Here is a 23319-nt window from a genome sequence, read left to right as displayed (position 1 = left end):
ATCAGCAGAAAGCAGAGATCTTAATGCTTCTTGTTGACACAGCAGACTTGATCACCGGCTATAGCGATTTGGAAAATAAGACAGGTGCTTTTCGCACCATGCTTACTGACAAGGAAGATACAGGCACATGGCAAAGATGGGAAAGATCCTGGCCTGCTCTCCAGTTTGTTGAAGTTTCCTCCAAGCTCTAAAATACCCTTTCTGGGGCTCTGTAGGGAAAAAAATGCAATTCCATGCTCTAAAGTGAAGGTAAACCTTCCAGCAGTGTAAACATAAGTGAGTGAAATAAAAGCCACTATAAGAGTTCTTCCTCTTAAACTAAACACAGAGAAGATCTCAGGTTGCCTCTCAAATTTCATCAGAAGATGGTATCACAAAGTAAAAAAACCTTCTACCCAACTCATCCCTGCTGGCTGGTTACTTTTATCAATGAACCACATGCAAAACGTCACCCAGAACCACGGCAACTATGATCTGCTTTTTCTGGTTCATAGCCCATAATCCAAGTATTTTACCGGATTCCTTAATGAAAGGTATGAGACACTGAGCAAAATGGGAGCATTAAGATGCAGCCCACACCCAAGCTCCAGAAGGACCAATTCAGATCTCAAATTTTACTGTGCAGACGGGGTGGGTAAGACACACCTGATTTCCCACCGGATGGGCTCTCACTCCTTCCCCGCCACCAACAGCCCCGTCTGTGCGCTGCAGAACTGCAGTGGCACCAGGAGGGCACCTAAAAATGCAATTGCTTTTAGCAATCACAGTGATCCCTCCCTCTTCATGCTGAATTTGATGGCAAAAGCAAGACTGGATTCTCAAGCATCTACTGGGGTGAGGTACATTCAAATACTTCACGGAGCATCCCTGCCGATTTAAGACCCCTGTCAGTCATATAAGCCACTAGTTACCTGCTTAAGAAGGCAGATCAGCTGCAGTCACCAGCCTTGAGTGAATCAGCTTCACCGGCTCAACTGTGCATCAGAAGAGACAGCTGAGTTATCGCAGAGCACGTGGCCAAGCGGGCCTCGAGGGCGGGCTCAAGCCTGCAGCACCACCACAGTATCTATATTTATTTGCTTGCTGGCATTCATTGTAAACTGCTGATCAATAGCTGGTTCCTGGTGAGAAACCCTCTCTCTGCGGAGTGACGCTGCTGCTAGTGCACAGAGGTGGGGTTTTGATCCTGCTGACTTAAGTCCTCGCTGCCATGGTAGGCGATATCACATCTCCCAGTTGCACTGGAACTGCTGGTCCTTTTTACTACCACAGCTTGCTTGATGTAGGAATAGGAGTTTGGGGAGAAAAATTCCTGGTTTGTTCTCCCTCTTCTTCTGAACTCTGGCCACTGGGTCTGTTCCTGTCCCAGCTGCACTTCAACCAACTGTTCCTCCTCCATTGAATTTGGAGGCAGTTTGTCCAAAGCCACAGCCATCACGTTGACTGAGGAGGGGAAAGCACCAGTAGATGAACTCTCCTGAGCCTGATGGTATGTCAGAGGTGGATTGCCCAATAAGGAAACCCTTCCATCCCATGAGCAAACATTGTCTCCCCATCATGGGGCACACTCCTGCTCCTCACCTTCCCTTTGTGTGACCCGCCTGAGGGCAGAGCTCTCACACAGACCCTCAGAGGGCTCATGGTTCAGAGCAGTCCTACAGAACACCCTCTGTCCAGAAAAAGAGTCAGGTCTCTTTCCCAGCAAAATCCTCCTTCCCAGCACTACAATGCTGTCACTAACATCTTGACTCTTTACGGTGCCTCAAGCAGACAGCAGCACCACCCGGTGAAAGCTATCTTGCCACAGGACATCAGCTCTGAGAAAGCAACACAGGGCAGCTGGTGCCACCAAGCAATGTCCCCCAGGAGTTCACAGCACCACTGATTTTCCACTTCAGGTCAGAAACGAGCACCTCCCTTTCTCCTTCCTCCCCACCCGCTTCAACTCTTTGTTTTTGCAAGGTCAGAAACCCAGCCTACACCAAGTAGCGATTTCCAAGACTAGTTCAGGGTACTGCTCAGACAACCCTCAACAGCACCTCAGAGGGATGCAGGCAGAGGGGTCAAATAGCTGAGGCAAACCACCACGAGTAACCAGTCCCTCCTTTTGAGCCCAAAGTCCCCCCAGGATGCAGCTGCCGCAGGAGGAAGCGGAGGTGGGCTGGAATTATACCCAGCTCCGTTTTGCTGTAGCACATCGGCAAACTTCCAGCGCAGGCTGTGAATCAATGACAGTTCGGAGTATTTCATCTCTCCCCTCCTTGCCATGCCTGCCACAGGAACTCTTTATCCTCAGACTTTGAAGCGAGCTGCTACGTTATTTAATTTGCTACCCCCAACGGGCGAGGCACAGTGGCATTTTGGTTTCTTAAGTTTGCTGCGTACACAATTTTCCCATTAATTTTTATCCTGCTTCAAACCAACAGTGCAGACAGCATGGTCCAGTGGTCGTTCCCACTAATAGCAAGAACAAGCAAAGCAGATGAATTCAGTTTGTAAGAAGCAGTACAAACTCATTAGGCAGGGGAGAAATAGAGGTGGTAATATAAATAGGAGAGTAACCTCATCAAAAGAGTATGTTTGATGCTAACAAGGAAAAACAAAAAAAAATCAGCACTCCACCTGACATGAATTTCACACGCGAGTTTCTGCTATCAGACTCTGCACCCAAAAAAAAGCAAAACTTGCCACTGTATCTCCAGCATCTCCCGCGCGCCACACTCCACACCTGGATATCACCTCTGTGCTGCCAGCAGCGTAATACACTCCAGCCAGCTCACCTACCGCCCTACTGGGAAGGCTGGAGACAAAGCTGAGCACCCGCTTAGCGCCCGAACAGACTCCCGCGGACAATCTGCGAGGGACAGGAGGACCCAGCAGCCAGCGGGTGGTCCCTCTGCGCTCTCAGCCATGATCTGAGAAAAAAAAAAAAAATATATAAAATACCATGAAACATCTCCCAAAGGCAGCTCTGGGAAATAAAATTTACAACTCCACTGCAGAGCAAAGCTCCTGGAGTCGGCCACTGTGCCCTCTACCAGCCTCCCCATGTGCCATGGCCCATAAGCTGCCTGTCTGTCTCTGCCTTTGCACATTCTTTTTCTCCCCTCACTTACCATCATCTCCTGTGCGTTACAGCCACTCTTTCCTCCTAAAGCAACTACACGTGTTAAATATCTCGCTTATCTCTGAGCAACTGTTTTCGACTCATTGGGATTTGAAGCCTGCCGTTTCTAGCTCCGATCGTAAGAAGCGCTTGTACGCCCGAAAGCTTGTCTACCTTCTCTAACCCTACCTTCTAATCCTGCCCAGTAAAAGCTCTGTGCAGAGAGACCTTGCCTTTGCATCCACGTCCAGAGCCCCCTCTTCTCCTGCTCTACCGCTGGGCAGCTTACTGCAAGACCGGCAACTGGGAAGCTGGAAATAAAACCTAAGGATTTCCAGGACTTGCAAACAGTGTTGGTAACCAAAGACCTCGAGCAATCTGGCCGGGGAGACATCCTCTCTGGTCACGTATCTGTGGGTGAGCACACCCCAGGAGTGGCACTGATGCTTTGGCGCACCAAAGGGTCTGGAAGGGCTCCTCATGAGAAACAATTTGGCCACGAAGGTCCAGCTGAGGAGCTGCTTCGCTGAGCACAGCCGCTCTTTAGCAGAGCTGACAAAGTCAGCAATCACTCCTGGTTTTGGGGATCAGGTGGGTTTCCGAAAGCCCCAACCCTGTGCCCTCCTGCCAGGGGTTGTGGTTTCAGGGAGCTCTCCCGTTTCTCAGCATTTCCCTGACCCCTAGTGACAAGACGTGGCTGTACAGCAGCCGCTTAACATGCAGCACCCAACTCTGCCCGCATAAACAAGGAGCAAAACTCACTCTTTAAGATGGGAAAAAGGCTCCCAGATCCATCAAGACACTCACCCTCTGCAACCCCTGCACATTTACCAGAAAATCCAACCTGTTTAGCAAAGAAACTCAAATTTGGGCTGAAAGTCAGCAAAGAAGCTGAATACAAGAAGTTCCCCTTGCACCGGACTCCAGCTGTGCCCAGGGAAAACCAGGTTATGTGATTAATCTATCACCAGACTGGACAAAGCAAGGGGTGGGGAAAAGGCAGTTTTGATGTATTACCTTCCCCCAGGGCAAATGCATCCTGTTGCAGGGGACGGAGCGACCTTGGCAGGGTAGCAAACTGCGTGATCTCACTGCCATCCACCATGGAGCAAGCTCCTGAGGACCTGGAGGACCAGACTTGTGACACGGCAGTACATTAGCTGCCAGGGCCCATGGCCCTTGTTTTTGTCATGCCACTTGGTTTCAAGGACAAACACAGAGTCAAAGCGGGATTATTCCAGCCCAGCCCTCGAGTTTTCAAATCTAAATCATGCCAGGCTTCTCCGTACATCAGCTAGCAATGGGATGTCTCTTCCAGCACCAGTGTGAGGCAGGAGAAGGCATCCATGGCAGGTACTTTGGACTCAGGTTTGCATCCTCCTCCTCCTCTGGCGAACATCCCTTCAATGCAATATTTCTTCACTCCCAGATGCTATAATATTCCACCATCTTGCACACAATTGTCTCCCACTTTGGTATTCATGTTTTCTACACATTAGAAGCGATTATGCCACTTTTATTGCCAGGTTTTTTTCCAATCTGGCCTTCTCCAGGGGTACCTGCACTGGCTGACATCAAGGCCCTTTACCTAAAACATCACGTGAGCAGACCAGAGAAGCCATGATTTGCACCATCCTCCGATTTATTTTGTTCACTGTGCCGAGGCTAATTCCCAGCCCTCCCTGACTTTGATAAAGCGACGCTACAAGAGGAAGTCTCACACAGGAATAATTAATGATTCATTTCTATTTACTGGGCCCTTTTGTCAACTTAAACTTGTCTCAACTGCCATAAATCCCCTCCGGTGCTAAACAAACTCTTTAATTAAATCTATTGTGCCACAAGAGCAATGCTTCAGATACCAGCAGAGTACTCAATGATGAAAGACTTTGGCCCACCCTGGCTTAAAACACCCTTTCAGGGGCTGAGGTTCAGTAGGGGATTGTGACGCTCTCCCAAGCTACTTGCTCAAATGCCATTAGCATTTGCCATTAACAAACTCTGAAAACATATTCCCGGTGAATTCCTGAGGCTCTGCAGCTGGTTAATTGTTTCCCTGCTGACTAAGCAGTTGTTCCCCCTTGCCCACAACACGAGTTTCAGTCTTATCACAAAAACATAAATAAAAAGCCATAAACGTATGGACAATTCACTACCCACCGGGCAAAAATGTGTTCCCCCATCTCGTGGGTTGCTAATGGTCCTCCTGCCCCAGGTCTCCCCATTCAGGGAAAAGAGGTAAAGTATAGCACGCCCTTCTCCCTCCCGACGGGTGGGAAGGAGGAATGGCAGATGGTGCCAGACCTGAAGAAGAGCCAAGCGCATCAGTTAAAGGTGAAGCAAACTAACAGCACACCCAGTGTTTTCTAAAGGCCTTCTCTAAGGAGCAGGGACTCCCTGACGCAGGATCGGGTTCACACCCTGCCTCCAGCTGCAGCCAGAAGTCGACCTGGGAAATGCAAGAGCAGAACAAGCACAAACGAAGGCTTCTCCCTGTTTCTGCCTTCACCGACTTTCAGCCCAGAAGAGCCCCACTTGATGTGTGTTTTCTCTATTTAGGGCAAGACCCCCACTGGGTCCCTCCTAGAGCCCCACTTGATGTGTGTTTTCTCTATTTAGGGCAAGACCCCCACTGGGTCCCTCCTGGACGTGACAGACAAACCTCTCCCATGCAGTGCTGGAGGACACCCACCCTTCTTCTAAAGTACAATACAAAACAAACACCCAGCCCTGTAAGACTCCTCCTCTGCCAGTGTCACCAGCAAACATCCCACTGCTGAGTCAGTACCTCTGCTAACAGCCCATCCAGTGCAAACTTGCATTGCAGCAAACAAGACGGTAAAAGCCACTGCTTTCTTTGCTAGCTAATCCCATTTGCCTCATTGAGAGGGCCCAAGATGCAAAGGCAGAGTGAATTTACCGTGACTTGAACCACACTAATACTAACCCCATGGGTCAGCGGTTCCCCCAGGGACGCCTGGAAAAGCACACCTGCAGGAAGATGACATTTAGCACATTTTTAATCCTGTTAAATGAGGAGCCAGCACAGACTATGGGGAAGGAAAAAAAAAAAGGGAGGGAAAGAAAAAAAAAAACCAAACTGGATGAAGGGGGGGGGGGGGAACCAAACAACAAACAAACCAAAAAACAATGCAGGCAATACTTGTATTGGAAATTCCTAGGCTCCCACAGGGAGCTTCCCTCCCCTGCAAGCCGCAAGGATCCCGCTCTCCATGTCTCTTCTGTGATTGCAAGCAGTCACGCATTGCAGCCAGCACTCGCAGAGAAGGAAACTCCTATCCCTCTTCCCTCAAAGGGACCATGAAAATGTTTCAGGGAACGCAAAATGAAAAAGGAGGGGAGCACAGAAAGCAAATCTTGCGATGGGGAGACAGTTACACAGCTCTCAACTAAAGCAGCTTTCAGGGTCAGATACATTTTGTTAGAGAGATATTGACAAAATAAAAATAATAGTAGGTGAGCGATACCAGAGCTCCCTCCAAATATGCAGAAGCCCCTGCGGGTATGTAACAGCACTGTACACAGGCGGGTTTAGCTGCCGTTGACCTAGCCAAAAGAAGCACAGCTTTAAACTAGACAAAAAGGCAGGAAAAAGGAGCAAATCTGTTCCCAGTAAACAGGCACACCCCTTGCACTGGGCTGCAAACTGCTCTGAGCAAACACCTTGCCCAACATCACTCAATTAATCATTAAAAGCAAATCTAAAGGGTCCCAGCTCAAAAAAAAAAAAAGAGAAATCAAGGCTGTGCAGAGGGGGAGTTCCATGCACTTAGGGGTTCAGGAGTCAGAGTCAGCCAAATGACCCCCTGGCCACAACTTCACTCCCGAGACTGAGGACAATCACAACTGCCCTGTTGACACTTCTCAGCCAAAGCACGTCCTTCCACGAGAGATCTCTCACACCTACGGCTGGCAGTTAAGGCTTGATTTATAAGTTAGGAGAGAAAATGCCATTACAAAGGAGCTGGGTAATCAGTAGACACAGTATAATTAATCGTTTTTCTCCTGATGTTCTCCAACCACAGAAATCCTCACCTCTAATGAGCTGAGGTGTCTGTCAGTTGCTCCGGACTGGCAAGCGGGCGTATTGGCAAGGTAAATCAGATCGGCTCCCAGCTGTGCCGGAACAAAATCCAACGGAGGGAAAGCGGGGTACCATGACAGATGGGGTATTTGCTTCCTCCCTATCTCCAAATCGATACGGAGGGCAACGGAGGCACTGTCACCTAGCCAAAGTGCATTCAATGGCCAGACAAGTCACCATCATCAAAATAGCCACTGCATTTTCTTGACAAAACCGCAGCTGAGACCACCCGAACACAGCTGTTATCTGCAGCACCCGTATCTCCACCTGCAACTTCACAACAACATTACTGCTTCCTTTTCCTCCTGTTTGTGCCACTATTTACAAGGGCACTTCTGCTGGGCTGTGCTGTTGAAACTGACAGTCCTGCAATTCAAACTTAGGCCAAGAAAATATTCTGCTGGCCTTTCCCAGCCTTACAAACAGTCCCACCTCCTGATTTCATTGCTAGAAACCGTAGAGCAACCCTCCTCTTCTCATCCATATCAAAGCTTCCAGCTTCCTATCTGCACACAATTATTTTCTTCCCAGGTGCTGCACTGCTCCCCAAGTCTTTTCTCCCCGGACAGACACTCAGGGTCACCCAGGACACAAAAGATGCCCATTTTTCCTTTTCATTAACCTTAGAAGCAAATACGGGGGGGGGGGGGGGGGGTGGTGGTGTGGAATTAAAGGAAGAATTTGCATCCCTCTAACTTGCCTGCGGGAGAAACAAATCATCTCTGTGGCACCCACAAACCCTAACAGTAGAAAACAAAATGTGCACAAGAGTATATATAAGGGATGTACGTCACAATATGTTAAAAAATCTCCAGAATCAATTGCTTCAAGGGTAATGAAAGCCATGAGGGTATAGTGGGGTGCTGAATTTTTGTCTACCACGTACATCAGCACGGTACAAAATTGTTGTCACCACTGGAAAATTGCCCATCACGTGAGTGGCTTTAGCAGACAATGAGCTGCAGGACACGGGCACAAACACGACAGGCCTGGAGTGCAAAAACACGCCGGGGAGCAGCACATGGCATCCGTGCAGACACCGTTCCCTTGGCAACAGGAGAAAACACCTCAAAAATGCTCAGAAGTCTTGTGCTGCACATGCTCCCCCCACTACCCCGGCCCTGGGTCCACGTGCTGCGATATAATCCAGGCTGTCCCCAGACAATGCAGCCCTCGGCTCGTGATTATCACTGCAAAGAGCTCAAAGGGCTGGGAGGCACACGTACGCTCACGCCAGGACAACTGTCACGTTCATCACACGTGTTGCCAGCAGCACCAGCTTTAACTGCCCCTTCTCCAGCCCGTTCTTGCCTTTTCCTTGTGCAACAGGTTAAAAAAAAAGGAAAAAAAAAGTGACCCTACGGGAGAGGGGTGGGTGGTTCAGGGGTGGACGCATCACCGAGGGGTTCAAAGAGACCCTTTTTTCAGCATCGCCCGAGTCCCAGGGCCGCGTGGAGAGGGGGGGTGACCGCTGCCGGGCAGCGGTTCCCCGTGGGTGGACCCGGCCCCCTCGCCACGCCTCCCGCCGCCCCGGACAAGCAGCAGCTCCACCGGGTTACGGTACGGCACGGCACGGTACAGCAGGGCGAGCACCAGCGGGGAGCACCAGCGGGGACGGAGGCCAGGGAGACCCGCCGGCCATGGTAAGTCGCTGCTGGGAAATCTGGCTTTTGCTTTGCAGGTCAGCGGCAAAGGACGCGGGGGGGCAGGAAGGTTTCAGCAGCAGCTCCGGCCTCTGAGATGAAGCAGGAGGCTGAGGGAGAAAGGAGCAGAGCTCTGTGCTGTGGTTAATAAGTAACGCCAGGAGCTCCACCGGCTGCTTGCTGGATTACCAAAGCCACTGCTCTCCAGGCTCGCTTCCTCGGCCAGGGGGAGGGAAAGGGTCTGTCAGCAAGGCTGCGCGGCCAGTGTCATCCCCCCTACTCAAATTTGGCGTGCCAAGTATGATCCCCCATGCGTGCTTTGCCTGCAACCCACCCTGGACAGCTGGAAATCGGCTTTCAGAGACCGTGGGTCTCTTGGCCCACCTTGCTCCAGCCCTGCCCCCAGGTCCAGCTCACACCAGGGCTGTTTACCTTCTCCCAGGTGACAAGTCACCTTTAAAAGGGAAGCTGTTAGTTTGGGCAGAGAGGGATGTTTCATCTCCAGACCTCTCCCAGCTTCCCGTGCTGGTTCCTCTCCCTCGGTTGCACAATGCATATACTTGGGTTTCCTGCTGGCAAAAAAAATAAAATAAAAAAATCCCAGCGCCTTAGCAGTTGAGAGCCAGCAAAAGAAAACAAAATAATTAAGTTTCCCTAATGAGAAGAGTGTGTTTTAAAGGAGTAAACGCACACGAAAGCATTAACATGCCACACTGACAACAGCAGGCTGGGCTGGAGGAGGAGGGAAGGGAGCAGGGTGGAGGACAGGGAGGGTGCAGCGGGCAGGGGGTTCACCACCACAAGACACAGCCGGAGGAGCTGGCTTTCGTGTGGTCCCTTGGCCAAAACTCAGCCTGGCCATGCCTCCCGCTGGTGCTGGGCTCTTGGAGAGGAGCTGGGCCTGGAAAAAGCCCCCGGGCCCATCCTCCCCATGTAGTCATGATGCAAAAAAGGGTTCAGAGAACAATTAAGCCACATCCCTCCCAAGGAGCCTGGTTTCTTGGAGGCTGGCTCCGCACCCAGCCCCCTGCATCCATACCCCTCTGCTCCAGCCAAGCAAGAGCTCCAGCTTTACGCAGCCTTTCCTGTCATTAGCACCGATACACGAGCAGGAGCTTTCTGCCCCGGTCCCAAAACCTGGTGCAGTCCCTACTCCCCTCCTCCGCCACGCCCCGCCACCAGAGTCCCCCAGTGCAGACCCCCCCGGTGCTCCCCTGCCAGCGGCCCCGTGCAGAGCCAGCCTCCGTCCCCACGTTATCCAGTTGCTAAGCTACCCGCGCCCAGCTTATCACGCCATCAGCGCAGAAGGGCAACGGCTGAGGGTTTATTGCACTGAGCTGTGTTTACTCCCTACCTTCCCTCCAAACCCAGCGCTCGGGAAGGGATGGGGTTGACACCAGCGGGGTGACGGAGCTGGGGCTGGCAGGGGGCCATCCAAACCGGAGGGTGGCAGGGGTGGTTTGCAGGCTAGCAGTGAGGCCAGAGCACGCATGGGCGAGGAAGGCTTTCCCCAAACAACCTGCAAGAGGGAGAGCACACAGCTGCGATGCCAGGGGGACAGGAACCATCCCACGCCCTGCCATCCCTGAGCTAAGGGGTTCAGCACACATGGGAACAGGACACCATCTTTCCAATCTTCCTCAAAACATGCAAAACCAAAGAAGAACTCACAAAAACATCAGCTTCACAGCTGCCTCTCTGGTTTTGTACAGCCTGTGAAGAGGTAAACTACAGGAAAGGATGATTTGCCTGAGTTCCTCAGCTGTTTTAAGATGCTACTTTTGAGCATCGACGGCCAAACAAAGCACCTCAAGGGGCTGCTTACCAAACAGCCACAAGAAACAGTGGGCAGTATCTGTTGGCACTGGTATCTAACTTGCCACGCTTTGCTCTACAGCTTATAAAGGAAAACAAATTGCAAAGAGATGTTGGTCTTTGTCACTGAGAAACAACAATCCTCACCAACTCGAAAGATCAGATCACCCACTAGGAAAGAATTTTAATTGCCAGAACATAGTCTTTCAGATAGAGCAATACCCCTCCACACTCACTCCCATCTTCCCCACTGAGCCAGAAGATACACTGTCTCAGGTTGCCCCCATCCCCAAGAACTCCATTTTATTTTCCTCTTTGCTCCTATTCACTCCCCACAGACAAGAACTGCTACTTTTCCCTCCCCACCTTAAAGAACAAATAACAGCAGCTCTGCCCAAGAGGGGAAGACAATGCTAAATCACAATCCCTCCCTCTGCCCTTTGTTACTCAGACAGAAACAGCCTCTTAAACTCCGTAACGTAAGGGAGACTGAAAAGGAAAAGGAGCTGAACTCCAATTTAGCGTGACTCAACTCTGATTCACACTGCTTCTTTCCCCTCTAAAGCAGTCTTCCAGTGCAGATGACCTGCAAATAAAGCCCTCCTGCTTCAGGAAGGTACTTTGCAAACCTCAAAAGCAAGCAATTGTGAGTTCTAGAAGCCATCACAGAGTTTCAGAGTTGGATTTTTTTCCAGAAAATTATACGTAAGGTATTTGGGAGCTTAACCTCACACAGCCATAATTTCTTAGTACATGGGGTTATAATGAATACACTGGTAAAGTGGTAGGTGTTGCTGTTCAGAGGACAAAAGTGACAAGCTGGACTTCACTTGACCTAGGTACGTGCAGGATGTACCCTGGGCAGGGAGCAGAGGACAATATCATATCCCTTATCCTCAGCATCCCCTAAATCAGGTCCGCACACACGCCCCCTAACTCTCCCACCTCATCTGCAGCTGCGACCCGTGACCCCACCACCCACGGGATGCCTCACTGCTTTGAACATCTCCTTCATCCTACCTCTACCATGCTGACCTGCTCCTCTTCCCTTTCCTTTCTGTGGTGTCAGGCAGGAAAAGCTCACAGGCTGAGTGCAGAGGAGAGAGAGCAGCTGCTGCCAAACCTGAGAGCCGTGGGGTGGAACGAGGTGGAAGGCAGAGACGCCATTTTCAAAGAGTTCCACTTCAAGGACTTCAACCGGGTACGAGCATCGGCGGTACAGAGTTTTACAACACGGGAGACCTGGTTTGCAGAGCAGGGAGTCCCATCTGCAAGGCTCAGCCAAAGAAACCCTTCCATGTTTCTCCTGAAATGTAATGGCTGAGCAAGGTAATCCGCCCAAGACACCAAAGTGCTCAACCCAGCACATGGTTTATCTAGGAAAAGTTCCCCCAAAAGAGGAAAACCCTGGAAGTGTTCAAGGCCAGGCTGGATGGGGCTTTGAGCAGCCTGGTCTAGTGGGAGGTGCCCCGGCCCATGGCAGGGGGGTTGGAACTAGATGATCTTTAAGGTCCCTTCCAACCCAAACCAGTCTGTGATTCTATGAAAACCCCAACAAAGCTACAGAACGTCCCAGGCCTTATATTTGGTTGGGTTACCTAGAAATGTGGTGTATTATTAATGGCAATGGTGTGAAAAACAATATATTGGAGGGTAAGCGGTTCAGAGCTAACTTTTCTTAATACTCCCCTGGGCAGGCCTTTGGCTTCATGACCAGAGTGGCTCTACAGGCAGAAAAACTAGATCACCACCCCGAATGGTTCAATGTGTACAATAAGGTAAGAAAGAGGGACAGTGGGGGCAACCGGAGCTCTTCAGGGAACACATCCCTTCCGTGAGGCATAAAACAGCAGCGGCCAGTGCCGTTCAGATCAGTGGGACCTCTTTCCTCAGATGCTGTTCCCTCGGCACGGCACAGCCAGCCTGCAGCTATCACCCACAGATCCTTTCCTCCCCCTTTTTTCACCTGTCCAGTTGAGCAGTAGCTGCCTGTAGCCTGGCACCAGGGTTGCTTTTTTAAAATCGGTATTAGAAGCAGCAGCAAGGGGAAAAGCGTCTGGAGAAAGAGTTGAAAAGTAGGCACAGCTAGCTGCCGTGCCCAAGGCAGGGGTGGCAGTGACAGCTTGTGGCCAGGCCGAGCTGTAGGAAGGAGAAAACCAGGCAAAATGCCAGACCACCTCTCCCACCCCCGGGGAATTTTCCTAACAAGTCTGGAGAAAGTAATGGTGCTACCTGCCTCATCAGATGCAAACTGTCTGCAGCACTGGGGGGAAAACCGTTCCTGCTCTTTCTGCCAGCAACACTTGGTCGGTCTGTCTGCCTGGTTTAGGTTCACATCACCTTGAGCACCCACGAGTGTGGAGGCTTATCGGAGCGAGACATCAACTTGGCCAGCTTCATTGAGCAGGTTGCAGCTTCTCTCTCCTGACTAGAGACACACACATGAAGCCAAAAAAAAAAAAAAAAAAAAAAAAAAAATCAACTCTTGCCGCTGCTACAACCCGCATCTCGCCTGGATGGCTGCACCTAGAGCCTTCTCCCGCTTCCAAACTAATTCCCGGAGCCAGACTGCCTAACGCCACGCCAAAACCCCCTCCCACTGCAGCTGAGATGGATGGAGGCACTTCTTGGGCACCGTACGTATATCCAACTCTGATCTTGCCGCTTCCATTCTTAAACCCCTTCGGTTAGCTGCGCGCTACCAGCCCGCAAATTGCTGAGCCTCTGGGGCTTTCAGCAGAGGTGCCCTTTTACCAGGAGCCATGTTACACAATTGCACCAGTACATCTCTCCAGAGCCAGACCCTGTCCCGCCACTGTGTTACTGCTCCTTACCTACCGGAATATGTTTTCTACCCAAAATGTGGTACGTGAACCCTTTGGTTTCTCCATACCATACCAGCAACTGTGATGTGCAATCTGGTTATTACTGTAACCTCTTTCTAGCAGTATTAGAAGCAGGCATGTGATCTCATCCCTATTGTAACCAGCCCTTAGTAGGATACCAACTGAAAATGTTTACAATAAAGTTCGTGGTTAACCTGATGCCGGTTTGGAAGGAGACCTCACTGTCAAAATTACACCGCCAGGTTTTCCCAAGGCAGGTACTGGCCTGACTGCTCTCAAGAACGTGCTTCTGCCATGGAAAAGCTTCTCGTGGAAGCAACGTGGAGAAATGGCACGTGCCTTCGCAGGCCCGCACCTCAAAGTGAACAGGGTCTGAAAGAGAATGAGATTATCGGGTAAAAACTGCTTGTGCTAAAGTCAGAAGTATAGCATAGCCAAGGCACAAACACAGGGAAAACACAATCAAAAGGCACGAAAGCAGCACTGGGCCAGGAGTTGCTTACGGTGGAGTATCTCCCCAAGAGGTTGCAGGTGGATTTGGTGGTGTAAGATCTTCACTCGAGTAACAACAATGGTCTCTGCGTTCAGTGAGTCTGCAGCCAAATTTCTGTATTTTCGGTGTAACAGGAACAATTTGCTGTGCAACCAACAATAGTTGCTTTCAGTAAAACAGTCCGGGAGAAACACTACAAACACCCAATTCAGGTCTTTTTTTTTTTAACCCATTAAAGTTCTATGAAGTATTAAAAGAAAATCCATAGCTCTTAAATGACAATTTTCAGCATCTTTGAACATCACACAGAAGACACAGGACACCACCTTTATCTTGACAGGACGAAACAGCAGTCCTCGGGCAGAGTTAGTAAAATCCATAAACCGTTCTCCCTGCCACAAACTAGGCTGTGCACATGCAAAGACCAGGAGCAATAGGTCCCTGTTCATTCAAACGGGCATCGAAACAGAAAAATAAGAGTTCAATGAGCCTAAATAGCTAAATGCACCATTTTAATACAAACTAGGCCCATTTTCACCATCTCTTCAGCTATTTCAGCCTACAGTTTTACAGTGGCAAATTACAGAATACTGCCATCAGATGAAGTTGTCCCATTTGTTCATTTAGAAAGTCAATGTGTATTTATTGGGCAAGATATTATTGTGTTGCACGCAACCCTTCCACTCCCCCCTCCCTCAAGTCATCCAAAAAGTGCAGGTGAAATCCATGGCATGAAGACACACATCTCTTCTTGGTCCATCCCATGGGATATTCTTCAGTCTAGTACCTAAGAGCATGCAAATCCCTTGGGAGTGCTTTGTACAAGCAACAAATTTAGTGTCTCGCTTGGAAAACCTGACAGTCAGAAATCTCACATGAATTAATAGTTGCGAAGATCCCTCCAGGTCTAAAGTACCATCCAGTTTCAGATCATAATCCAGTCCACAAAATTCTTTTTTTGTCTTTTAAATAATTATACAGCCTGTTAATCGCATCATTTTCCTAAGACCATTTGGCATGATAAAGGAGATGCAGATTACATGTTAGATGACAAGGATGAATAAAGACTACACACCGGTAAATTACAGTGGCCTATTCCTGACCAGAAGATTACATTTACAGTATAGAACAAATACACATAAAATAATTAAACCCACAAATATTACTAGTAAGTGAAGCCCAGAATAGAATACATTGACTTACAAATAACATCTTCAAATACATCCAAAAATGTGAAATGGAGCACTGATCCATCAGATCCATTACAGTAACATCCGTTACTTCCTCAGAGGAGAACACAACCAGGGAAGGGGAGGGAGTTTTCCTCTCCGTAACCCCAACCCAATCCATCCCCTCTTTCTTTTAAAGCGGAAACAAAAAGAGTACCTCCCTTTTTTGTTTTGTTTTTGAAATCCCGGTTCAAAAGAGAACCATCACAGTAGCCAGACACTTAAGACTGTCTTCAAAGTACAGCAAACTCAGAGATGCAGTAATGGTCACATTGGCAAGACGTTAACAGAATAAATAGGTCCAACAAAAATGCTGACTGCCAGAGCTGGTAACACCACCAAGAGACTATCAGGCAATATGCTTTCAAAAGAGCTCAGAGACATGCATGAAGTTATCAATTTAAGGGCAGATGGCCAAAATCCTTTTGTCTCCTAGCACTGAGAATACACCTGCTAAAAAAGCAAGTGCTCTTCCCACAATCACTGGGCCCAAGGCTGCTGCGCTGGTTTGTGCAGTGGCTGGCAATTTCATTTGGTATAATTATTGTGCAAGTGTGTGCTTCAGCTGTGTCAAGCCAGTGAAGGTCAGCTTTGGGCTAGCAAGCCCTCTACAGCAGAGAGACAGATGCCTTCAGATGCCCTGCACAAGACACTGCAGATGTGGCAAAAAATCTTCACCCAAGTGTTGAATCTGCCCAGGAAACTCTCAGTAGCATGCAAAAAAGCTGAGAGGAAACACAGAGGAAAACCCTGCAGGAGTGATTCCACCGCTGCTTAATAACTCAAGAGATTCTAGCTTGTCCTTAAGGCCACAACTGCCTCGCAGGTTGCACTGGGAAAACTCTCTCACCGTAAAAACAGCAGAGAAAAACAGGAAGGGTGAGCCACGTGCCTAAGGCTTGAACACCTCCAACGTGCTGCAGTCTATCATCTGCCTCTCAGAGCTACACCAGCATCTTTGTAATACTGCGAAGGGACTTGGCTCAACACAACTCCTATTCTACCTTCAGGCAGGCGTGCTTTCTCTGAGGCCAGTCTGCCTTTGAGGTTTGTTTTTCAGTATAGTACCGTAAGGAAACAACCACAGCAAGCGCTGCAGTCAACAGCTGAACCCCCAAACCCTCCCTGGCGTCCCACAAAAAAAAGCCAGAGAAGCATCAAGGCACAATGGTGAATGCCCTTTTGAGAATGTGCCTTAAAAGAATCAGTGCAAAGAGCAGAGATTACTACTATTACAAAAGTCACCCTTTTATACTAAAAGATCGTGGTAAAAAAAAAGGTCAGCTTTGGCGCCATCCGTTTGCACGTGAAGTCCCTAGCCGTGACACACGCCAGGGCATGACTGACTCTTCTACAGCAACGGGAGATAGTGCAAAACCGTCAAGTTACGAACAGTGAAATCACCGTTTTGCACATCCCTCCAGAATTGTGCAAGGTACAACAAGCACTCTAGGTGGTAAATGCATGTCTTCTAGAAGAGGCAGGGAAGCAAAACAGTTACTATGTACCTAGGATTTCCAGTACCGTGCAGTTCCCTTCCCTACACCACCCGCTTGGTTTCTATTTCTGCTGTTATTCAAATGAAGAGATTCCAGAAACGGATTTTGTGTTGGGTTTTCTTCCCCTCAGCAGATATTGACTGCAGTCTCACTGAGATCTCCAGAGGGGATTTTCAAAAAGAGTACACGACCATCTTTCCTTTGCCAATTTATCGGCTCTGCATTACATAGATATGAGGCTCCCAGCACAGTCCGTTAAATGCAGCAGCTTGGAGGAATACTCAAAAGAAAACAAAATATTCCATTTATTTTCTACCTTCAACTTCTGGGAAGATTGAAGCTCTGGAGCACAACATGAGAACTCAAATCTAACACTTGGCTGGACACTGTCTCAATACCAGGCGTGAGGAGAAGAAACAGCAAGGAATGAAGTGACACGCAGAATACCTGAGGAATTTGGAGTTGTGGAATGGACATTTGATTCACCATCAATAGTCATGATGAAAATAGGCAGGGGGAAGGGAAGAAAAGCCCCAAAACTAAAGTCGGGCATAAAAATAACGCAGATTTCAGAACAGACTAAGACGGGGAAGGAAGTTTTCAAGATCGAGCCGCCATCAGACCTGCAATTGTAGGAACAAAGGCTTACTGCAATCTCTTCCCCTAGGAAGCCTTTCGAACCACCCCAGAGCTAGTTGGCAAGGCACCGATTGTTGCACTACAGTCAGTGGTGGCCAGGAGAGCCGTTCATGTGCTTTTCACTGCAAGGAACATCCGTGCTGTAGAGGCCATCCAAGTACGCCTGAGAAATCTCCGCTACCAAGCTCCTGTCTGGGACGGACTGGGCCATTCCATAGATGGCTCCCTAAGCAGAGAAGAAGAGGTCATTACATAGGATCGTTAATGCTATCAGAGAAACACACTCACCCCAAACACACCCTCACTCCATGCTGGCCTCCTTACCATGCCTGTGGTCTTGGCATTGAGGTCCTTCATGATATCCTCAATGCTGTCTTTGACATCTTTCAGGAACTGTTCGGCAACACCGGGCTTCGTGTGCAACTGCGTAATGCAGAGATGAATGCTGGGGAGGCAGGGGAGAGATTAACCATCTCACCTGTGTACAGCACCACATTTTCTGAGCAACCAACAGCAATTTAGTCCTTCCCTGGCCAGTGACAACCATGTATCTCCTTAAAATAGCATTTCAGCAGTATAAAGGGAGCAGACGTTCTACTCCCCATTAAAGTAATCCCTGCAAAATACTTGCTGCAGAGAGTTCAGCTCTTCTGCAAAACAGCAGCTCCTCCTTCCTTCCTGACTCCACCCTACACAGTTAAAACGCCTGTAATTTCCTCACCTCATTACAGATACCTCTGGTGAGAAAAAACGCAGCAGCCTGCAAGCACGGCAACCCTTGCCATCATTTTCTACCCCTTCCTTCTCCAGCTTAGATAAGCCATCAGATCCCCACAGCAAGGAAGTTCGCATCCACCAGAAGAACAGGGCTACTCACACCTCTGCACTATCGCTTCAGGCTCTCTAGAGTTCGCTTCATACTAACTGCAAGTCCAAATTTTTTTTCAGCACAGCTACATCTGAGAACATTTGCCCCTTTTACCCACAGGAAAACAACAACTACCCACTCAAGGAAACTCTCTGTCAAACATTCATTGTACACCAGGCTGGAAAGTTCACTGAAAATGATCAGCCCTTCACTGTTCTTTCAATTACTTTAATATTCAGTTGGCAGCAAGAAGATACTAAAATTAAATAAATAAATCCACAAACCCTCAGTTAACTAACGTGAGATAAAGCCCTGGCTATTTATATTTTTTCTGCTTGTATTAGACAGAGGTAAACAGAAAGGAAGCCTCAGATATGTCCTCTGTCAGGCTCATTAAAATTACTGTTGCCTTATCCTCACCGCTTTAACTGCTATATATCACCAATTATAAAAGTAATTCCTTCTCTGCAGAGGAAAATTCTGAACACAATTTATCTATTTGTGTAAGGTCCTGCACCTGGGTTGGGGCACCCCCCCATATCAATACAGGCTGGGGATGAAGGGATTGAGAGCAGCCCTGCCAAGACGGGCTTGGGGGTGTTGGTGGGTGAAAAGCTGGACATGAGCCAGCAATGTGCGCTGGCAGTCCAGAAACCCCCCGCACCCCGGGCTGCATCCCCAGCAGCGTGGGCAGCAGGGCGAGGGGGGAGGATCCTGGCCCTCTGCTCCGCTCTGGGGAGAAACCCCTGCAGTGCTGCCTCCAGCTCTGGGGCACCAACAGCAGAAGGACACGGAGCTGTTGGAGCAGGGCCAGAGGAGGCCACGGAGATGCTGGGAGGGCTGGAGCCCCTCTGCTGTGAGGACAGGCTGAGAGAGCTGGGGGGGTTCAGCCTGGAGAAGAGAAGGCTCCGGGGAGACCTTATTGCAGCCTTTCAGTACTTAGAGGGGGCTTATAAGAAAGATGGGGACAAACTTTTCAGCACAAGGAGTAACGATTTTAAACTAAAAGGACGTAGATTTAGACTAGATATAAGGAAGAAGTTTTTTTACAATGAGGGTGGTAAGACACTGGCCCAGGTTGCCCAGAGAAGCTGTGGCTGCCCCATCCCTGGAAACATTCCAGGTCAGGTTGGACGAGGCTCTGAGCACCCTGATCTAGTTGAAGATGACTGTGCTCATTGCAGGGGGGTTGAACTAGATGACCTTTAAGGTCCCTTCCAACCCAAATTATTCTATTATTCTATGATCAGAGAGAGACAACATCACTCAGCAAATTTAAAGAGCTACGTGGCCTGAAGATGAACATCTTGCATACCCTGGCTACACACATAACTCCACTGCTCTCCACAAACTCACCTTGAGGGGAACTGTAGGACGTTTAAATTCCATCCTTTTGCAGCTAAGAAATTAGATAATCGATAAATGTCGAAAGTGTCTGAACCAATGGAGAGGACAGACACCTCAGGTTTCCCAAAAATGAAGATGCTGTCAATTTTTCTCAACCTTAAAAAGAAAAAGGAGAAAAGAAGTGACGGACCAGGGTTACAGGGGCCAGACATTCTGTCCATCTATCTGGAGCCTTAAAGGAAAAGCTACAGTAGGGAACAGATGACAGCACAACCCAACCAAAACAAAAAAAACCAAATAAAATAAAAATCACACAATCAGACCAGGCTGTTGGGACTTGCAAGGGTCATTAGAGGCCCTAAAGTTAAAAACACTCAGGAAGAAATGGAAAAGAGGGAGGACAGCGAGGCAAGGGAAGACAGAGTAGCAGAGAAGATCAGCTATCAGCTCACCTAGCAATACAAGCACCCCAACATGAGAGAGTGTAACCCTTCTTTTATCATCATCAGCAAGCCCTTCCAGATTCCCCCTCAGCCATGGCTGAGGCAGAAGAAACTCTCGAAGCAAAGTCAGCTAAAAGACGATGCCTGCACCCCTCCTCTTTGTGCCTCCAAGCTATCTGGCACAGGGCAGCAACTTGTGCCTAAACAAAGCATCATCTCCCGTAACTGCCCAGTGGATCCCCACCCAGCAGGTAAGATGCTATAGTTTCTCCAGTGGGGAAAAAAAAAAAAAAAAATGAATTTGCAAGAGAAACAAAGGCAGTTCGGGAAAAGGAGTCCAGAACAGGGTTAAAGAGGGTGATCAAAACACTAAGGCATGCACATACTCTGATTCGAGGAAACGAGCCGTTTTAATGATCCTCTTCGTAGCTTCAACGTAGCCCGATTCCCCTATGTGCATCAGAGTTGCCCAGCACGCGGCTATGATTCCACCAGGCCTAGAGCCTGCCACGGAGGGGGAGGCATATATGCCCCCTTGCCAGTCGGGGGCTATAAAGAACTGGTAGCTCCTGTACTTCTTGTCGCTGTATAGCACCACTGAGGAGCCCTTGGGAGCGTAGCCATACTGCAAGGGGCACAGAAAGCATTAAAAAGCAGCAGGAGGGCACAGGAACACATTCAAGCATCATGCAGTCACCAAGAGCCCACTTGCCCATACTTCGGTGCATTGCACAAAGCATCAGAATAGGGCAGCCCGCACCCCTGCACTTCAGTGCTCCTCTGCTTAGCAGAAATGTCTGAAGACATGGATGGCATTTGGAATTGCTCCCCAGAAACAAAAGCTCTGGAAGACCTTTCTTCCCTCCTTCTTACCTTGTGGGTATCGGCAGAAATGCTGGTCACACCTTTTACACGGAAGTCAAATGGACGCTTTAGAGGGAACCCTGCCTTGTCCATGAAAGCAATGAGAAAACCACCCAGGCAGGCGTCAACGTGGAAGGGGATTTTGTACCTCACCGCAAGCTGTGCGTGAACAAGAGATTCTGGTGGGTAACATGCAATCAGGCAAGAAAACACTGTTGTCAGGGCATCCAAACTCCAGCCACCAAATGGTACTCTGCATTTCACAATTAAATGTTTCCTGGACCCTTTGAGAGCATCATGCCACTCTCAAGCCGTTGAGGATAGGAGATCTGGAAGGACCGACTACTTGTGGGATGCCTTCTCCTGCCTTCCACATATTTGAACGTTGCCAGCAAGAGGAAAAACAACATTGCATTTTGGCAGTTTGCTGTACTTGCCAAAGAAGAGTTGACAACTCGGTCTGAAGGGTGTATCCACAATAAAGTGTACAGGCGTGACCCAAATGAAAAGAAAATCAGAGGCCCTGGCTGGTTATATACAAAATAAATAACTGGAGCACAGAGAAAAAAAATGAAGAGACATGTTTGAAAAATAAGATCCCAGCCCTTTGACTCCTACTGCCTTCCAGGCATTCCTCCGACTTCTGCGCCAAGTTTGCTACAACCAGTAGGCCCTAAATCAAAGCTTTTTTACCAGGCAGAATGTTTTGCTGTTATTTCCTCTCAGGTATCAAAGAATGAGCTCTTCTGGTTGGTTTTGCAGTGGGTGCAGCCGAGCTCTAAGTCATGTACACAATACAGGCCTCCAGCTACAGCAGAATTTTATGGCACGGACTTGATAGTTCAGAGACAAAGCATGAGCAAAAGACTTGCTGCTTTGCCTTGCTATGACATACCGCATGCACCAGCTCAAGTCTGAAATCCAGCCCCACACAAACAGCTTTATGACAATGCCCGCAGGTAGCTTCTGGTATTTAAAGCCCACCTTCTCACAGCAGTTAGAGTGCAAAAAACCAGTCCCATATTCCTCCTCACTTCCCAACTGTGTCCCACAAACCCCGCTGTTGGTTAACACCTGATCTGAGGACAGCAATACCCTCCCACCAGATTCACTGGTTGTCATCCCGGAACCCCTCTGCTCTTCTTGTACAGAAGGACATGCTGGTTTGATTGCTACAGCACCCAGAAGTCCCAGGGGCACCCTACCTCTGCCACCTCTTCAATTGGGTCCATAATTCCATGTGGGAACTGGGGGGCAGAACAGACCAGCATGGCTGTGTTCTTCGAGATAGCTCTCCTCATTGCCTGAAGATTTAAAGAGAGAAGATGCTCACATTCCATTTATCAAGTGCCACCCTGCCAAAAAAGATAAAAAGTGAAAACATGCAGCATCTGGTCTTAAAAACCAACACACAAAAGCCTACAGAAAGCAAAGCAATGAGCTACCATCAGCAGACATCAACTGAGTCATTTAACTCATCCACTTGGAAGTACTATAACACTTGTGTTGGCCTTCATCTGAAATCTGGGGCTATTTCTGAAATACATAAATTACTTGGTTCTAAATGAAACACAGAAAGGGATGGTTTACATCCAATTATTTCAACCAAAACTTTATCTGCAATGACAGGCACTTACTCTTCCCATTTTTCCTTATTTCCAGGAAGCATTCATCCCTCTCTATATGTAGATTTCTTGCTATTTGCTGTACAATGCTAATTTCCCACAGAAAGAGTGCCATGCTGCCTAAATACCTGAACATCCACTTCCATAGCCTTGGTCAAGGGTATGTGAACCAACTTCAGTCCAAAGTAGTGTGCTGCCTTGTCAAACGCCGCATGAGCGCTCACTGGGACCAACCTGGAAAAGTAACAGATTGCATACGTCAACCCAGGCAGCACCTAAGCCTTACCACGAACAGGAGGGGGAAGAGCACAAAATAATTCAACTTGTAGATATTTCTGTGTGACAGACAGGTCATAAACAGGCCAGCTGCATGTTTCAACTAGCCAAAAACCACACAGACTAAAAAAAGAAAAAAAGTTGGGGAAAATGCTCTTGGGGACAGACAAAAGGCCACATGCTGTTCTGAACTAAAATGACGGACACTCGATCTTGAATAACCCAGAGACAACCTAATAAAGTAATTCTATTCCACTCCATGGTCTTCTGTGAACCAGGAACCAGAGTTCCCACCAAAGTTAATTTCTTGTCATATCAGAAAATATCGTACCATCTCCAACCAGCCACCCTCCCTGAGATGGGCATATGACAATATCAAAAGGAAGGAGCAGCATAAATACACCAAATGAACATACTATTTGCTGTCGCCCATCTCTAACGGCAGTGGCTGAACAGCCTTAATTAATCTTGTTTTTTCTGAGGCATCGTATCTTTATCGGAGCCTTTAATAGCATGCAAAA

General features: G+C 48.7%; 2 protein-coding genes across 3 annotated transcripts in view; one reads left to right on the top strand and one right to left on the bottom strand.

The window, feature by feature from the left end:
* PCBD1 (pterin-4 alpha-carbinolamine dehydratase 1) overlaps positions 1 to 14219 on the top strand; it is a 213649-nt gene extending 199430 nt beyond the window's left edge. Inside the window, exons 1-4 of one of the 2 annotated variants that reach the window (XM_054204997.1) lie at positions 8666 to 8854; positions 11739 to 11870; positions 12367 to 12447; positions 12999 to 14219. In XM_054204997.1, the coding sequence (XP_054060972.1) occupies positions 8852 to 8854; positions 11739 to 11870; positions 12367 to 12447; positions 12999 to 13097 (315 nt within the window). In that variant the 5' untranslated portion in view covers positions 8666 to 8851 and the 3' untranslated portion in view covers positions 13098 to 14219. Of the gene's footprint in view, positions 1 to 8665; positions 8855 to 11737; positions 11871 to 12366; positions 12448 to 12998 lie in introns of those variants that run through there. The other variant, XM_054204998.1, reaches the window with a different exon arrangement.
* Positions 14220 to 14373: 154 nt separating this feature from the next.
* The window catches only part of SGPL1 (sphingosine-1-phosphate lyase 1), a 33260-nt gene continuing 24314 nt past the window's right edge, over positions 14374 to 23319 (bottom strand). The window contains exons 8-14 of the mRNA XM_054204996.1: positions 22651 to 22756; positions 22103 to 22201; positions 20907 to 21056; positions 20420 to 20658; positions 19600 to 19746; positions 17700 to 17820; positions 14374 to 17601 (exon numbers count right to left, since the gene is read on the bottom strand). Of these exons, the coding sequence (XP_054060971.1) occupies positions 17461 to 17601; positions 17700 to 17820; positions 19600 to 19746; positions 20420 to 20658; positions 20907 to 21056; positions 22103 to 22201; positions 22651 to 22756 (1003 nt within the window). The 3' untranslated portion in view covers positions 14374 to 17460. The remainder of the gene's footprint in view (positions 17602 to 17699; positions 17821 to 19599; positions 19747 to 20419; positions 20659 to 20906; positions 21057 to 22102; positions 22202 to 22650; positions 22757 to 23319) is intronic.

This window comes from Rissa tridactyla, chromosome 6, assembly GCF_028500815.1.
Source record: "Rissa tridactyla isolate bRisTri1 chromosome 6, bRisTri1.patW.cur.20221130, whole genome shotgun sequence".
NCBI lineage: Eukaryota > Metazoa > Chordata > Aves > Charadriiformes > Laridae > Rissa > Rissa tridactyla.
Note: the sequence above shows the minus strand (reverse complement) of the source record. Positions and strands in the feature narration are given on the sequence as shown.